At 38.6% G+C, this 18,409-nt stretch overlaps 1 protein-coding gene across 2 annotated transcripts in view; it reads right to left on the reverse strand.

Annotated features, from left to right (window-relative positions):
* The window catches only part of Phtf2 (putative homeodomain transcription factor 2), a 117,215-nt gene that overhangs the window by 77,332 nt on the left and 21,474 nt on the right, over window positions 1-18,409 (reverse strand). For both annotated transcript variants that reach the window (XM_051174806.1, XM_051174807.1), the window contains exon 2: window positions 8,387-8,466. In XM_051174806.1, coding sequence (XP_051030763.1) covers window positions 8,387-8,431 — 45 coding nt within the window. In that variant the 5' untranslated portion in view covers window positions 8,432-8,466. The remainder of the gene's footprint in view (window positions 1-8,386; window positions 8,467-18,409) is intronic.

The raw sequence follows: 18,409 nt of genomic DNA on the forward strand, positions 1-18,409 counted from the left end.
GTTTCTGAAGAATGTTGTTATCCACAACAACAGTCTGGGAACTGTTATGGGTCATCCTGTCTATAAAGAAAATTAATAACTAAAAGATGGGACTCATAGCAAAAAGGGAAAGACAGAGAAAACAAGAGCCTCTGCCAATAGATATAGATAACTCCCTGACTGGAAAGTACATTCTCCCAGCTGCTCAAGGACAAGGCTATTGAGCCCACTGGTTCTTGAGAAAGAAAAACCCCCTAACCTTGCAGGTGTGCTAAATAAATCTCTGTAATCTAGGAAACCTTACTAACCATTCCTAGTTTTGAACTATCCAATGACCTTGCTTTTAGGCCTAATGAAAATAACAGGCTAGCTTTGAAACTGGCCTTGTTAGCTTTGATGTAAATCCTATAAAAGCTATCTCAATTCTGCCCTCGAGGTCCTCAGTCCTCGACCCCTGCGTGGCTTATGACTGTGGACCCCAATGCACTTGAAATAAAAACTCCTCATGCTATTTGCATCAAGACCGCTTCTCATGAATGATTTGGGGTGTCGCCTTTCCTGAATGGGAACATGAAGGTCCACGCTCTGCAAGTCTTTCAATGTACCATCATCTAGTAGCTGATGGAAACAGAAGCAGACAACCACTGCAGCTGGAATCCAGTTGCAGAGAGGGAGAAGTAATAAGAAAAGGGGTCAAGACCAGGCTACAGAGACAGCTAACCTGAACAAGGGGAGCTCATGAACCCCCAGAGACTGATAGCTGGGAAACCAGCATTGTATGGACTCAGACCCCCTGAACATGGGTCTCAGAAGGCCTGGGCAGTTTAAGGGACCTCTGACAGTGGAACCAGGATGTATCTCTGGTGCATGAAAGGACTTTGGGAGCACATTCCCCATGGAGGGTTACTTCCTTAGCCTAGAGGCAGGAGGGAAGGCCTAAACACTACTCCAAATGACTTGACAGATTTTGATGATCCCTACTGGAAGGCATCACCCTCCCTGTGGGGGGGGGGAGACAGGAGGCAGGGTGGGGGCTATGGAAAGGAGGGAGGGATCGATATGTAAAATAAGAAAAAATAATATTAAAAAAGGGAAAAAGTGCCCTTTCCCTACTGGCAATATGTTGTCCAAGTTAGACAAGCAGAACTGCAACAAAACTTTCCAGGATAAGGTGTGACAATACTTCAAAATTCTGCTTCACAGAATAGTCTGTCTGAGATGATAGGCCTGTAGGCCAAAGACAGATGCCCCAACATTGCCAACAGAGGATTCTTGGGTGACTGTCCAGGCAGCCACCTGTTTTTGTCATTTCTCACATTTTTTTTTTCTTTTGGATGTTGCTTCATCACACTTCCTGTTTACTCAGTTAATATAATTTCCTTCTCAGTTCTCAGAGGGAGTTGAAGAATAGTATAGTTATAGTTTTCATTGTTTACCAAAATCAGAAAAACTCACTAAAGATGTATAAAGTATAAATGGTTTGAGAGATATTAAAAGATATTTTGATAATGCAAACAAGAATAGAAAGTAAATTAGGTACAAGAATTTGGACTCACCAATTTAGGATAGATAATGAAGTAGTTTCTCTGAATTGTCAAATGGAAATGCACTAGACATTGTTGATGAACTTATTACCTGTATATATTGTATATACTTATTGTATATGGTTTTCCTTATGTTAGGGGTAGCCTTCTTATATTAGACAAAAATAAAGGGGGAATTGTAATGATATATTATTTATAATTTATTAAAGCTTGCCTGAGGATTCAGAAAGCAAAGTCATAGAAACAAGCCATAGAAGCCAGGCACACACCTTTAATCCCAGCAACCAGAAGCTAGGAGGTGGTGGTACACACCTTTAATCCTAGGACTCAGGAGTAAGAGGTAGATGTATCTCTGTGAGTCCAAGGCCACCTAGATCTGCACAAGAGTGAATCAGTCTAAAAGAGAATGACAGCTCACACCTCTAATCCCAACATTAGGGAAGTATATAAGCAGAAGCAAGATCTCAGAGAGGCAATGTTCTCCAGCCACGCTGAGGAGAAGCAGCAGTTCGAGGCTCGAGTGTGGATCAGCCCTTTCACAGCCTGAGCTAGAGGTGAGAGACAATGGCCAGTTGCTTTGCTCCCCTGAAAGCTTAAACCCCAATATGTCTCTAGGTCATTTATTTTCTCATGTTACAGGTTTTCTTCATGTTTTATTATACAAAATTGGTACACATTGTTGTTTTAATTTTGACTCAGTAACTGCTCCCAACCTGGTTCCTAAAGGGACTCTGTTCCTGCAGGCAATGGCTCTGCTTTAACTAAGTATCATTCTATTTATAACTAGAACTGGCGACTCAAAGGCTGCAGTGAAGCCCTGCTAGCCAGACCTCACCTTGCTGGTATCTCCCAAAGAGAGCACCCTTCCTCTCTAACCAAATAAAAATCTTGTCATTCCAAATCCCTCCCTACTACTTCCTATGTTTCTCAATTTCTTCCACATACCCTCTGATGCTCTACGATTACTCTCTCTGAAGTAGTTGGTAACACAGCCTCCTGAACCAAGGTTAACTTTATTTAATTAATGGGAATGCAAACTCAGGTTCACAGTATGATGGCATATCCCCCAACACACATGCCCTGATCCAAACCAATCTTTGGCAAGGAAATACAATGCCATCAAATCAGTTTAAAGTAACTGAGGTTTGCCTCCTCCCAGACTCTAGTTATCCTTCCTTTTCTTTGTCAAGGGACTATGAACATAAAACTATCTAGCCAGCTAAAGCTCTTCCAACAATGAGAAAAGTCTTGAGTTGAAAACTCAAATGTATCCCAGCCCTACACATATCCTTTCTTCCCAGAGAAAAAAATGGAGTGGGGGGGGGTGTTGAGGCACCAGGTTGGCTCCCATAACACACATTTTTTCTGTGTGGTAAAGAAGCACTAACTCTAGAGAAGCTGAGAGGCAAGGAAAGGAGGCACACACACCTGGTGGTGCTCTGAAGCTGGGATTCAGTCAACACTGAGATAAACCTAATCATTCTGCATATTTTAGCTTTTAAGCCAATACAATTTCCCCTCTTAAAATCGTTTGTATTGTGTTCATTTTACAAAAAGAATCTTAACTGACACAAGAAAGATCACATAAAAGGTAAATAATAGCAATAGTTTGGGGACTTGACAACAGAGACTTTATCATCTGTATGTACGACTTTGTGCAAGGTACACCCTGAAATGCCCTATACTTATACTTACATACACACATGCAAACACTCACAACTGCCTGTGCACCCAGCCACATGCAAGGCACATTGGGCACATCTTGACTTAACAGAGTAGAGAATTTGAAGTTCCGAACTATTTATAATTAACACTAGTCATCAATCAGGTGCATGTTACTTAGGACAGCTTATTTGTTAATAAATCAATCCCACTCTTAATTAACATTTAAATCCACAGATCATGCATCTGTTAGACTAGAGAGATAACTTAGTGGTTAAAAGTGTATACTGAGCTTGTACAAGAACCCAAGCTGGGTTCCCAGCTCCCACATCAAGTAACTCTAAACTACATACATGGGGTCCAATGACCTCTTCAGGCCTCCATGGATACCACATACATGGCTAAGAGCATTCACATATAAAAACAGACATATATAAACACATAAAAATAAACTGAACTCTTGGAATCCAGTTGCAGACAGGGAGGAGTGATGAGCAAAGGGGTAAAGACCAGAATGGAGAAACCCCGAGAAACTGCTGACCTGAATAAGGGGGGAGCTCATGGACCCCAGTCTAATAGCTAGGAAACCAGCAAAGGACAGACCCAGACTCCCTGAACATGGGTATTAGTTAGAAGGACTGGGCAGTCTATAGGGCTTCTGGTAATGGATTAGTGTTTATCCCTAATGTACAAATGGACTTTGGGAGCCCATTCCACATAGAGGGATACTTTCTCAGCCAAGACACAAGGGGGAGGGCCTGGGCCCTGCTCCAAATCATATGACAGACTTTGAAGACTCCCCATGGAAGGCCTTACCCTCCCTGGGGAGCAGAATGGGGATTGGAGGGGAGTTAGTGGGGGGAACAGGGAAGGACAGGAAGGTGCAGAAACTGGGACTGATATGTAAAACAAGCTTGTTTCTAATTTAAATAAAAAATTATAAATATATATAAGAATCCTTAAGAAAAAGTAAAAACAAAATTTCAAGCGTGTTTTATTGTTGGCCACTGTTCTTCCTCAAGTCTTTAGTTCCCCAATATTACCTGTTTATAATGTTAGTTAGTAGTGTTTTCCTTTGCTATTAATTTAGGGGGCATTTGTACATCAACCTTCTTTTACACATTTATCTCCTGAGAACAACTTCATTTTCTCTAACTTAACCTGTATATTCATAGAACCCTATTATCTTAGTCAGGGTTTCTATTGCTGTGAAGAAAGATTATGACTATGACAACTCTTATAAAGGAAACCATTTACTTGGGGCTGGTTTATAGTTCAGGTTCAGTCCAAAATTATCATCATGGTGGGAAGCATGGTGGCATGAAGGCAGACATGGTGCTGGAGAAGAAGCTGAGAATTTGAAGAGACACAAGGCAGGCTTGAGCTTCTGAGCCATCAAAGCCTACTCCCAGTAATACGCTTTCTCCAACAAGCCACACCTACTCAACAAGGTCACTCCGTGTAAGCCTATAGGTCACTCCCTCTAAGCCTACAGGGGTTATTTTCTTTCAAACCACCACTTTTATCATTGGGTCTTTTAAAAATAATATTCTTAATATTTAGGATTCCTTCCCAAAGATAAATCAGTCTCTCACTTCAGAAATATAAGTACAAATATGAAAGAATATTTTTTTTATAATATCCAACTGTATATTATTAACCTGAAACTGTCTGGCTTCTCTCCTGTTGTGTTGCTTAAGCTGTTTCTACAAGATAAGTAAAAACAATTTTTTAACAATAGGAACTTTCAAATCCTTCATGATTATAATGACTACATGGCATTAAAAGACGGTTAAAACCATATTGTAAAGAATTTTAAAAATACCACAGTAAACCATGCATAAAGATCCCTCACATGTCATTTTAGTTTCTATAAACATTTACAATAGTTTAAAATGCCCTGTTTAATTTCCTTCCGGAAATTTCACATCTGATATTAGAGTTCAAGTTCAAAACAGCTCATGAGCTGAGTAATGGCCTTCAGAGCTAATTAATCTGTAGTACTCAAACAAAAACATGAAAGTGGCACCATTTTCCATGAGGAAGAGTTGCCTCTAAGGTGAGTGTGTAATCAAGCATCCAAGGATATGAGGGAAAATCCTGAGTTTTACTTAAAACTCAGTGTAAGTGTATCCTAGCTAATGACTATCAGAAAAGCAAACTGTTAAAATACTAAATGTTTAAGTTATATAATCCAGGACATATAAAACGGAATTCCAAATCAAATGTGATATTTCATATGTATAAATACCACATACATTTTTCCAAAAATTATATTCTTACCTTTCTTCACTATTTCAGAGGGACTTACAATTGAAAATATGTTACAAACCATTATCTATCTGGTCAATCTAAAAAAAAGTGCTGACTGGAGCTCAGAAGTAATTGCCTATGTTCAACTAATCACAAGTAGCAAGTTCTCGAAGTTTCTGAAGTGCTATAGCAGTTTTAATAGGCTTTCATTTCAAAAAGAATTCTTTGTGAACAAAGACCTATAAGGGGAACTCTCAAGCTATATTACACACGCACAACACTGGAGAGCATCCTGCAGGAGTATACACAATTCTAGCAAAGTCATTCCCAAGGAAGAAGAAGGGGAAAAAAAAAAAAAGCTAAGTGAGAATGACCACAACGAAAACGATTACAGCTTTCTGAGGCTTCAAAATAAAACTTGAAAATCAAGCCAAAAAATAAGTCATACACACTGGAAATATTATAGTCTATTATAGGGTACTATTACAACCCCACACACATATCATGTAAATAATGAACACATTTAATCAGAACTTTGTCATTGGTCAATAGTAAACTACTGGGGGAGAGCTTATTAAACAAACAAAAACAAAAACAAAAAACAAACATTTATCATATAGTCACAAATTAACAAGTAACATTGCAATAAAAAGACTAAGGAAAGACAAGGTAGACAGTATTACTTAAAGGGCACTATTGCATCATGTAATATGAGATGCCATCCTGCAGTTTAACAACTAAGGTCTATGATCAACGTCTATGATCAACTCGATAAGTTTTTTCAAATTAAATGTCTTATTAGAAGGCAAGCAAAGTCACACCAACTACTGACACTGTCTTATGGCTGCTTTTATACAACAATGGCCTACCTGAGTAACTGTAACCAAAACTTTACAGACTTCAAAATCAAAATTATATGAAGGTCTGCTAATCTAATTTAGAGCACTATATGAAGTTGCTTATCTACATCCTATCCACAAAAGGTGATATCCTCCAAAGTAATTATGAAAACTAAAGTCACACACCCAGCACTTGCAATCCCTCTCCTGACACCCCTACCATGATTAAGGGATGGCATACTGTGGCTTGAGAGGCAGTGAGCTATAAGAGCACTGAAAATGACTGCCTCTGGGAAACAGAACTGAGCAACTAGGTAAACAGGGGACAAGGTACTGGAGTATGAGGGTTTCATTTTACTTTATTTTTTATAATAAGCCTTAAAGCAATAATCTTTGATAGTGTATATGTGTTTTTCTTTAAGGAAACTCAATTTAAAAGTCAATTTGTTCTGCCACTCCCACGTGGAAAATATGCAGTTAAATCTGCTGGTATAATTTGTGACACTTGTGACAACTTGCTAGAGAATGCTTAAGTTATACATGTCTAAACATCTTAAGTATATCCTCAGACAAAAGCAGTGTCATTCTGCTAAATATATGGGTGGATCCCCAAAAAGTTCATTTAGTCAAGTATGTTCCATAATTAAACTTCAGTGAAATTTGAAAGGATCCACACAAAAATCCAGCTAGAACAAAAAATGTTTAGAAAGCATTACTTTAATGCATACAACTTAGAAAACTTTTTTTTTTAAACTATAAATATTTGTGTTTGCTCTGTTACCATGGCAGATGTGGAACTCACTCTGTAGTCCAGGCTGGCAGTGAACTCACCGAGATCTGCCTGTCTCTGCTTCCCAAGTGCTGATCAAAGGTGTGTGCCTCCACTCCTGACTCAAAACATGTAGTACATCTCAAAGCATCCATGTATATGTGTGTGAATATGCATATATGGGTTTAATGAATTCTTTATTTCTAGATTCTTTGAGAATTTTACATTTAAAGTGATCAAAACTTTAAAAGGTGAAACTAAAACAGAACCAGAGGAATGAACCAATTTATATGTCAACATCAATACTTCCAATTAAGAACACTGTATAGAAAACATAATATATATCTGTACATCTGTGATATATTTTACCAAGAATCAAAGAACAAACCCAAAACAGACTATATTCTCAGATTTGTCTCTTTTAAAAATGATTTAATTATCACATCATCAATTCAAAAGATTTACTTTACATAGAAAAAGCTTAAATATAATTACATTTTTAACAAAAAATTAAAGACTAAAGCATCATCACTGTTTTTAAGGGCTGCAAATGTGGCTAAATGGCTGAATATTTGCCTTATAAGTGTAAAGCCATGGGTTCAATAATGGGTATTCCCAAGACTCAAAAGAAATGTTTTAATGTGTAACAACAAATGTAATTCACCACAAACACTAAAAACAAAAAAATAAATAAATAAGTCTGTGAAACTTTTTGCAAAAGCTGTTCTGACAATCCAGCATTTAGTATTCAAAAAAAAAAAAAAAACTTTGAACATTTTATTTATTATTTTACATGTCGATCCCAGTTCCCCCTCCCTTCCTTTCTTCTTCCCTCCCTCCCTCTTACCCTTTCTGCCCCCTCACATGCACCCTGACCACCCTCCCCTCCCATCCCCCTACTCCAGTTCCACATGTAGGGCAATGCCATCCAACTAGGGTCATGTAGATCTGTCAAGTCATTTGAAGTAGGGACTAGGACTTTGGAATATTTTTGTATAATTCTACTTATACATATAATCCTGGAGAACTGACATAGATTCTAACTGGCGGTGATTAATCTAGCTACTTTGATAGCTTAAGGTAAAAATTGGAGGACAATGTTTTAGGCACTATATTTGTAATTTACCTAAGGATAATACAAGGAAAATGAAAATCACACTAACACAATGTGCCTCTTCCACTTAAAATTCCCAAAACCCACTTAGTCTTTACTTTAAAAGCAGTCTCTGGCTTAAAATGATAGCATGAAATACACATCAATTTGTAGAATTCAAATGCTTTAAAAAAAAAAAAAAAGAAAGAAAAGAAAAGAAAAAGAAAAGCTCTGACTATCAACTCACCTTCTTTTGATACCAGACTATAGCATCTGTGACTTTGGACGCCATTTATTCCACGGAGATTACACATTTGTCATTTTAAGCTGTACAGAGAGAAAAACATGCAAATGACTTTATTTCCACTGTCCAGGAGCCCAACAACATGCACACATAGCACTCTGGTTATTTACAAAGTAAGGCTGTATGACTGTACTTAGATTACACCCTTCCTCTCTCCTATTTTAGCTGCAAGTTCTCTCAAGAAAACTAAAACCATAATAAAGAAGTTGCTTTGGGATGAATATAGTAATTAAATATTCTTAGAAAATAAACTGTTACCTAAGAAAAATAAATCTCTTAAATTTCAGAATATTGCAGACTATATACAGACAATGTAACCCTTATAACTAATATAGTGATAGAAGTCAGCTCACTCACAAACAGACCAGTGTTTCTCTAGCTGGTGTCAACTACTGTTGCTAACACATGGCTTGAAGGAAATGACAGAATTGTGAATCATATATTTTTATAATGAACAAAATCAAACTTACATCAAGAAGACAATAACATTACATGTTAAGCCAATGTTAGGGTTAATTACACAGAAATAATACAAATTAAGAACATGTCAGAGCCAGGTAGTGGTAGCACACGCTTTTAATCCCAGTATTCGTGAGGCAGAGAGTAGGCAGATCCTGTGACTTTGAGACCAGCCTAGTCTACAGAGCTAGTTCCAGGACAGCCTTCAAAGCCACAGAGAAACCCTGTCTCAAAAAACAAAACAAACAAACCTGTCGGATAGTCAGATATCACAGTTTGCAGATACCAAGAAATTTAACCCCCACCCCACCCTGTTTTGTTTTGTTGTTTTTCAAGACAGGGTTTCTCTGTGTAGCCTTAGCTGTCCTGGAACTCAGAGATCCACCTGCCTCTGCTTCCCCAGTGATGGGATTAAAGGCCATAAAGATACCTGTGGAATTTGGGAGTTAAAGACAGTTGTTAGCCACCATGTGAAGGGTGAGAGCCAAACCAGGGACAAGTGCTCGTAATCACTGAGCCATCTCTTCAACCTCTCTACTTTGTTTTTGGAACAGTGTCTCTCCTTGAACCTGGCAAGGCTGATCAACCAGCTCCAAGAACCCTCATGTCTCTGCACCCCAAGCACTGGTGGGTGTTGGGGACCTTTTCTCAGCTCCTCATGCTTCATGCTTGTGTGGCAAACACAGTACCATCTGTGACATTTCTCTAGTCTGCCAAATCTTATTTTAATCAACAAGGATTGGGTATGACAATAAGAATAAAATCTGATTTTAAAGCTACAGGTTAACTGTAGGTAGGACTTTTCAACTTTACTATAGACAGTGTAAGTTAATTCAAAATATCTGAAATTTTTCTTTGTAGGTTAAATCTCCACATTTATGGTGCCAAAGGTTAGCTTACAGAGAGAGGTTAGCTTACAGAGAGATGGTGACTACACAAGGGTTAGGATGAAAGGTGCTTCTACTATGAATGTAATAACGGACAGGAGAAAGATTCTTTGTACAGATCTATGTTTTAAAAAGCCAGATTTTTACCTACTCCCTATGCTTCAAATCTCTATGAAATATTATATATTACAATGTATTTCCCTCATTATTATCTTTGTTTTGTTTTTCAAGACAGGGTTTCTCAAGGGTTTTTCAAGACAGGCTGGCCTCAAACTCACAGAGATCCACCTGCCTCTGTTTCCCGAGTGCTGGGATTAAAGGCTAGCACCACCCATGCCTGGTGCCTCATTATTCCTGAACTGGATTCATGTTCCAGCATTCTACTCATTAAGTTCAGAAAACAATTATTCCCATCTGACACTTTGCTTGTGCTTTTTATTCCCATCCTGTACTTTTTTCCATTCATCGTCTTTTACTTCTTCCAAAATAAAGCTCCCTTGAACTGATAAAAATGGAGTTTCGTGTCTCTGTTTATACTGATGAGGAACTACAACTAAAATGCAAACCACACAGCCGTACAGGTCACTTGACTTAATCTAACTTCCGTTGCATCTCACTGGGCACCTATCTATTATTGTCACTACTGCAAAGAACACAAATGGGAGACAAGTCAATGACAAAACATCAGGAGATTTCTAGCTCAAACGTCACTAAAACCTGCCTGCTCTTCAGTTACCAAGGTCTCTGTACCTGAGCTTTTCATTAGATCTAGCCCTATGTTCCACAAAACAACAAACTAAACAAACAGCACCAATCATGTATGAGTTTCTATAAATTATTTCACTAACACATCTAAAAACATTACATCAATCTACCTTAAATATGAGAATTTAATGAGACATAAACTATTAGATGAAATGTGTTTTAATGACAGTTTCATGTAAACTTGCTTAGGCCCTGTGATCTAATTGCTACTTGTGTCCTAATAACTTTTATCACTACTATCTGATAGTTACAGAATAAAATTCCTAACTATATTAGAAGTGTATTTCAGCTTGCATTTCTAACTCTGACTATTCACCAACAACACTGCACAGTCCACTCACTCACCTATCAACCCTATCACGCTTTCTACACTCTTCTGTCTCAGTACCAAAATTACCATTTCCTTCACAACACAGAACTTTACAAGTGCGCTTCCTAATTCTACTTTCTCCACAAATTTCCCCCTCATCCCTTCATTCAAGATTTTTAAATCATCTTTGTTCTGTGTTTCTATTACATTTATACCTTTTTTTTTTTGTATGTACTTATCTATATATGACCCCCTAAATTTCCTGAGGAAAGCCCAAGCCTTTTTAAAGCAGCATCCTAAGGCTCATAAGCCTTCAACTTTCCTAACTCTGGGACCTTTTAATATAGTTCCTAACATTGTGGTGATCTGTAACCATAAAATTATTTTGTTGCTATTTTGGAACTGTAATTTTTTTACTGTTATGAATTGTAAACATCTGATATGTAGGATATATTGATATATGACCCCTCTGAAAGGGTCTTTTGACCCCCAAAGGGGTCACGACCCACAGGTTTGATTATATCAAACCGCTTTTTTATTATATCAAACACTACGGCTTATACAGAAATTTAGAAGTTACCAACCAAAGCTCCACCGCAAATGAATTAAAGGTAAGAATGGAAACTGACAACTCCTATACCTCTCTAAGGTGCACACTAACACAAAAAACACTGACTAACTCCTATACCTCTCCAAGGTGCACACTAACACAAAAGCACCTTTTAACATTAAGAGATATAATAAATATGGCTGATCTACTAACATAACTCAACCAATACAGAACAATCTGCAGGCCTACAAAGTCTAATGACTTAAAACTCCCAAGCCTAGTTTAACTCCACTCCTACATGCTAAATGAACCAGTTACCTCCTGAGAGACCAATAAATGCTAAAGGTCAAATACATGTCTTCATATTGATACTGAGGCTAGGGAAAAATAAATGAAATATACTCTGACAGAAGGAATATGTGGTCTATAAGTTGTTACAATTTCATTAGCTTTTATGTTTCATCTAGAATGAAGATATTACATAGAAATGTTAAAAATAAACACTACATTGTATGCTAAGAACTGCTTCAATTTTAGCATAGAAAATGAAATTTAAAAAATGCAATCTAAACAGCTATCCATTCTCTATCTTGATGGTCATACAGGTAATGTTTACTTTTTAATTTCCTAAATGAAACCAATGCTTAGTCAGTACATTTCAAAGAAGAGGATAATAACCATGAGGGGGGGAACACACAGGCAAGTATGAGCTTGCATTAACAAAAAAAACTTGCACTATTAAGAAATCTGAGACAGCACTGTGGCACACTCCTTTAATTCCTAGGTGGATCTCTGAGTTGAGGCCAGCCTGGTCTACAAAGCAAGCTTCAAGAAAGCCAAAACCCTGTCTTGAAAGAAAAAAACAACAACAAAAAACCTCTAATAAAACACTCAAGACTTCTAAATTGTTTGTTTATTTATTTATTCAATGTATGAGCATTTTGTCTGCATGCCCACTGTGGTAGTTTGGATTGTAACTGGCCCCTATAACCTCAGAGCTAGTGGCACTGTTAGGAGCTGTGGCTTTGTTGGAGCAGGTATGGCCTTGTTGGAGGAAGTATGTCACTGTGGGGGTGCGCTTTGAGGTTTCCCATTCTCAGGAGACCACCCAGTGTCTCAGTTGACTTCCTACAGCCTGCAAGATGTAGGACTCTCGGCTACACTCTAGCACCACACCTGCCTGCCTGTCAGCACAATGATAATGTGCTGAGTCTCTGAAACGGAAAGGGGACATCATAATTAAATGTTTTCCTTCTTTGCTTAGAAGTCATGGTGCCAGAAGAGGTGCTGAAATCCCTGGTACGGCAGTTACTGCAGTTAGACAGCTGTGGGCTGTCACGCAGTTCCGGGAACTACACTCAGATTCCCTGAAAAAGTTGTAACTGCTCTTAACTGTTGACCCATCTCTACAACCCAACCATTGCAATCTTATTGTTACTATACAGAACATCCAGACGTCCACAATAAACCATTTTGTAGGTCTTTCAAAGTTAACATTTTCTATTTCAGGGTTCCGTAAGTTCAACATGTTCTCAAAAAATCCTACTAGTTTCTTAGTATTCTTTGTTGCATTTTGTATTAAATGGCCTTGAAAGTTCTTCAAATACCCAATTACAGTATATGTGATTAAATATTTTGTGTTTTGGTCCATGTGGTACTTGGAGAACTCAATTATAAAGTATGATCCAAATAAATGGCTTAACTACCTTATTTATCCACAACAAAGTTTTACTGTCAACCAACCAAGCTTGACCCAAATATACATATGATCTTACTGTCACTAATAAAAACATGAACTAGGCTGGGCAGTTGTGGCACACATCTTTAATCCAGCATTTGGGAGGCAGAGACAGGAGGATCTCATGAGTCAGAGTGGGCTACACAGTGAATTATGGGACAGCCAGGATTACACAAAGAAACAGTCTCAAAATCATAAAGAAAAAAAAGATTATCTAAATAAGCATTCCATGTGATTGATCAATTAATCTCTTATTTAACATGATTTTATCTAAATACCAAAAATTACTAACTATGCATCGTTATCAAAATGCCTGGACAAACAACCTAGAGTAGTACATACATAGTATACCCGGACTTTAGATCACAGGATCAGATTAAAAGTGGAGGGTGTAAAATGATCCACATACATGCAACAAAGACATCTGTCCAACTATGTTCATAGCAGCACTATTTGTAATAGCAAGAACCTGGAAGCAACCTAGATGCCCCTCAATTGAAGAATGGTTAATGAAGATGTGGCACATCTACACAATGGAATACTACTCTGCAGAAAATAATGGTATCTTGAAATTCGCAGGCAAGTGGATGACACTTGAAGAAACCATCCTGAATGAGGTAACCCAGTCACAAAAAGAGGAACACAGTATGTACTCACTCATATATGGATTTTAGACCTAGAGCAAAGGATCACCAGCCTATAATTCACGCCACCAGAGGAACTAGGATACAAGGTGTATTCTAAGAGATTCATATAAAGTCCCTCACAGAACCGGGAAGGGACAAGTCCCCCAGAGTACAGAGGAAGTGGGGGGAGGGGGGAGACAGTGAATGGAATGTAGAGAGAAGTAGGAGAAAACAAGGGGGAGGAAAGGAAAACACGTGCGACCAGGAAGATTGAGCCTGGTTAGGAATAGAAGACAGGAAAGAGAGAGAGAGACAGAGAGAGAGAGAGAGAGAGAGAGAGAGAGAACATGAAAGAGGGAGCCAATATTGGTTGAAGATAAAATTGAACACAAAGAATGGTCTACAGAACTACAAGACTGCTGCCAACTAACAATTTGAGCTTCCGTGGAAAGTCTACCATAAATGCCCTTCCCGGAGAGTGAGATCAACAACTAACTTATCCATGGAGCCCTCAACTAATGCCTGTTGAAAATAGGAGCAAACACCCATACATAAACACTGAGTCGAAGTAGAACTCAGATGCAGATGGAGAGGACAAGACCATGGGGCAGAAACACATACAGACAGCTTACCTGGACAAGGAGGAGCTATGGGCCACCAGACTGATAGCTGGGAAGCCAGCATGGGACTGACTCAGGACCCCCTGAATATGGGTCTCAGCCAGAAGGACTGAGCAGTCTAAGGGACCTCAAGACAATGGAGCCAGGATGTATCCCTGGTGCACAAAAGGACTTTGCTAACACATCCCCCATGGAGGGATAACTGCCCTAACCTAGAGACAGGAGAGAAGCCCTAGTCCCTACTTCACATGACCTGTCAGATCTACATGACCCCAACTGGATGGCATTCCCCTACATATGGAATTGGGGTGGGGGGATGAGAGGGGAGGGTGGTTAGAGTGCTTGTGAGAGGGCAGAGAGGGTAAAAGGGAGGGAAGGAGGGAGGCAGGGAGGGAGGGGGAATTGGGAACAACATGTAAAATAATAAATTAAATAAAAAAAATGCTTTGACTCCAAAATTTAAGTTCAAGGACAAGTTACTGGGGAAAAGGATTTCTATTTTTGTTTCCACAGAAAATGAAAAGCTGTGGATTCCTTCCAGACTAATGTGGTTTGATGAAGCCAGACCGCCTGAAACAGAGTACCAGGTGATCCTACATTCAAAACAGCTGGACAAAGCAGCCTTACAGACTACAGCCAGGATTTCTGAATCTTCTTAGAATCCCCCATGACAGCGCCCCTTACAAGCAGGAAGTAGTTTGGAAAGAACAACGCCCAAATTCCCAAATATTGTCTATAAATGTTTATTTTCATTTAAATGGACTTGGTTGTATAAAATAAATATAAATAAATAAAAAATGGAGGGTGTAAAGTGGGTAAAATTAGGCATTAAGTATTCAATAACTTTGAAAAGAAGAATTTTAGGTACATAAAGTAGGTAGGAAAGGATACTGTTAGGGTGCCCAGATTTTAGAGACTGCTAAAGCCAAGGAAGGCTATAATTAAGTAGAGAACAAGAAGAATGTGAGAAAGATGTGTGCATGAGAAGTGGTGAAGTATGCCTTAAAGAATGTAAACAGTCCTAAAACCTGAGACTGCACAGACAAAAGCCAACCCACTGTGATACATATATGCCAGAATGGAAACAGAGAAGGGAAGGGGGAGGGGAGGAGACAGAAGGGGGAAGGAGAAGAGAGAGGTGGGAGGAATGGGGGAAAGGGGAGAGGGAGAGACAGAGAGTAAATTCTTGCACAAGTGTGATGAATTAAGGGTGAAGATCAACTTCCTGTGGCTCTAGCCGGCTCTATGTGGTGCTGTGGGCAGAGAGGCTTGTGAGAGCCAGTAACTTCTACAGCCTCACTATTCTTGAACTTCTGAGTTGTTTCTTGTACGTGCCTTGAACCTCTCTAAAATTTAATTTTGGAATGTAGTCCCCTGAAACTGGACTCCTGGGCTCGTGACCCTTCACCATCAGCCTCCTAAATAGCTGGCACTACAGGCTATCTCATATACTTAATTAATCCTTACCCTGGCCTGTATTTTGTCTCCCACTCCTAGTTTTACCCACTGAGGTCTGGAGTGCTCCAGTTTATTCCCCAGCAATTACTCAAAGGGACCTCTGTTGTCTGCCCCCGCTAACAGCTGTAGTGGCCTTCACATTTAATCCCTCCTAGAGAAAACCTTCAGAGATTATACCAGGCCCCCTGGGCTGAAGAACTATTTTCTGAACTACTCAAATCTACCACATCCCGGTCCCACAAATATATCAACTGAAAGAATATAGCTGATGGGGATAGGGGGGCTGTCAAGCAAAGAAAATATTAAATATGTAATTCTAACACAGAGAAACATAAAAACAACAAAAAAAAAAAACATAATACCTTAAAAAGATTACTGCCAGGTGGTGGTGGTGCACACCTTTAGTCCAAGCACTCAAGAGGCAGGGGCAGGTAGATCTCAGTGAATTTGAGACCAGCCTGGTCTACAAAATGAGCTCCAACGCAGCCAAGGCTACACTGAGAAACCGTCTTGAAACTCTATCCCCCCACCAATACTAATGTTTAAATCGTGAGGACATCTAGTGAGGGTGAGTTAAGTATAATCCTAGCCAAGAAACTTGGAAAAGAAAATAAGCCCTGACTAACTTCCTTTCACATCTTGGGGAAAAAGGAAAAAAAAAGGGGGGGGGTGTTGCAAGATATGAACGAATTTAATAAAGACATAAATACTGAAAAGAATCTTTGCTGGAAATGAAAAATAGAATAAGAAAAAAAACTGCCAAGTCTCACTAATAGAATAAAGCAAGAAAATGATAGAGTATCTACACTTGAAGACAAGGTAGAGGAACCAGACAGATAAAATTAAACAGTGCCAGTCCAAGACCTATGTGACCCACTGAAAAAAGTCAATCTATGGATAGGCATAGGAGAATTCATTTCTAAAGAAAAAGAAAGCATTTAAAAAAGAATTATAAAAGAAAACTTTCCAGAGTTAGGAAGAGATGTCAGCCACATAGAGGAAGCATTTAGTTCACCAACAGACAACACCAGAAAAGAATGTCCTCAGCCTATTATACTAACACACTTAATACACAAGCAAAAAGTATCCTGAAGGCAGCAAGAGAGGCACCATGTGACAACTGAAAACAATGCCAGCAGAGCTTCTCCAGCAAAGCTATCTGTCATGACTAAAGGAAAAATAAAAGCTTTCCATGACAAAAATAGACTAAAGGAATTTATGAGCACTATGCTTGAAGGAAGCCTTCAAACTGAGATGGAAAACAAATCCATCCATGAAGCAAAAGGAAAGAATAAACCACACAACATTAAAAGTTAAACAAGAAAAAAAAAAAAAGAAATACTACAAAATTAACGAAATGGCAGGAACACAAACAACAGTAACTCTAATCTCCTGGTTCCAATTTCCCAATCAAAAGACAGAGGACTGGATCAAAAAGGAACAAACTATTTATTGCCTCCATGAAATACACCTCACCATAAACACACTGTCTTAGGGTAAAGGATGAAAAATCCTTCCAAACAAAAACTGAGAAAACAAGCAGGTGTTGACTTTCCAGCATCAGGAATAAACAAGGGTGTCCAGTTTCTCCATTTTTACTCAGCATTAGTACTAGAAGTCTCAGGTTAGTACTAGAAATCTTAGCTAGAACAAAAACACCAATTATGCAAATAAAGAGATACAAATAGAAGAGAAGCAAAAGCATTTCTGTTTGTAGATGACACAATTCTACAGATAAGAAACCCTGAAGACTCCATGAGAAAACTGTTAGAACTGACAGGCAATTTGTGCAACATGGCAAGATACAAATTTAACACAGAAACCCCATCAGTCTTCCTACACACCAATGACAACTGGAGAAATTAAGGATTGGTTTTTTGAAGGGCCCACAATTCAGCTCCCAAATAAATCACACATGGAGGTTTGATCTTACTTATGAATGCCAAGCTAAACTTCTGGCCAACTTTTCTTAAATTAAGCAGTCTACCTTTCCCTCTGGGATTTTATCTTTCTTTCTTTCTTTCTTTCTTTCTTTCTTTCTTTCTTTCTTTCTTTCTTTCTTTCTTCTGCTTATCTTACTGTTCTTACTCCGTGGCTGGCTGGGTGGCTGCCCTGCTGCCCTCCTCCCCATGTTCTCTCAGTGTTCCTCCTCATTTCTCCTAGTTATCCTCTCTGCCTGCCAGCCTCGCCTATCTTTGCTCCTCCTCGATACTGACTGGTCAGCTCTTCATTAAACCATCAGGTGTTTTAGACAGGCCAAGTAACACAGTTTCACAGAGTTAAACAAATGCAGCTTGAACAAAGTCATACACCTTCAATTAATATTTAAAATTTCCCTTTTTGTCTAAAAAAAATTGAAAGGTTTTTAACTTTAATATAATAGGGCTACAATTATCAGGTAAAGAATACATTCACAATGTAATGCATTCCAGTTCATTTGTATCTGGTAAATTAAAATACCTCATAATCTATCTTATTTTAGTAAATTGAAAATTTTATACCTAACTCACTTTCTACCATATCTAAGAAAAACTGCAACTAATATATCCAGTC

Source organism: Phodopus roborovskii, unplaced genomic scaffold (genome assembly GCF_943737965.1).
Source record: "Phodopus roborovskii unplaced genomic scaffold, PHOROB, whole genome shotgun sequence".
NCBI lineage: Eukaryota > Metazoa > Chordata > Mammalia > Rodentia > Cricetidae > Phodopus > Phodopus roborovskii.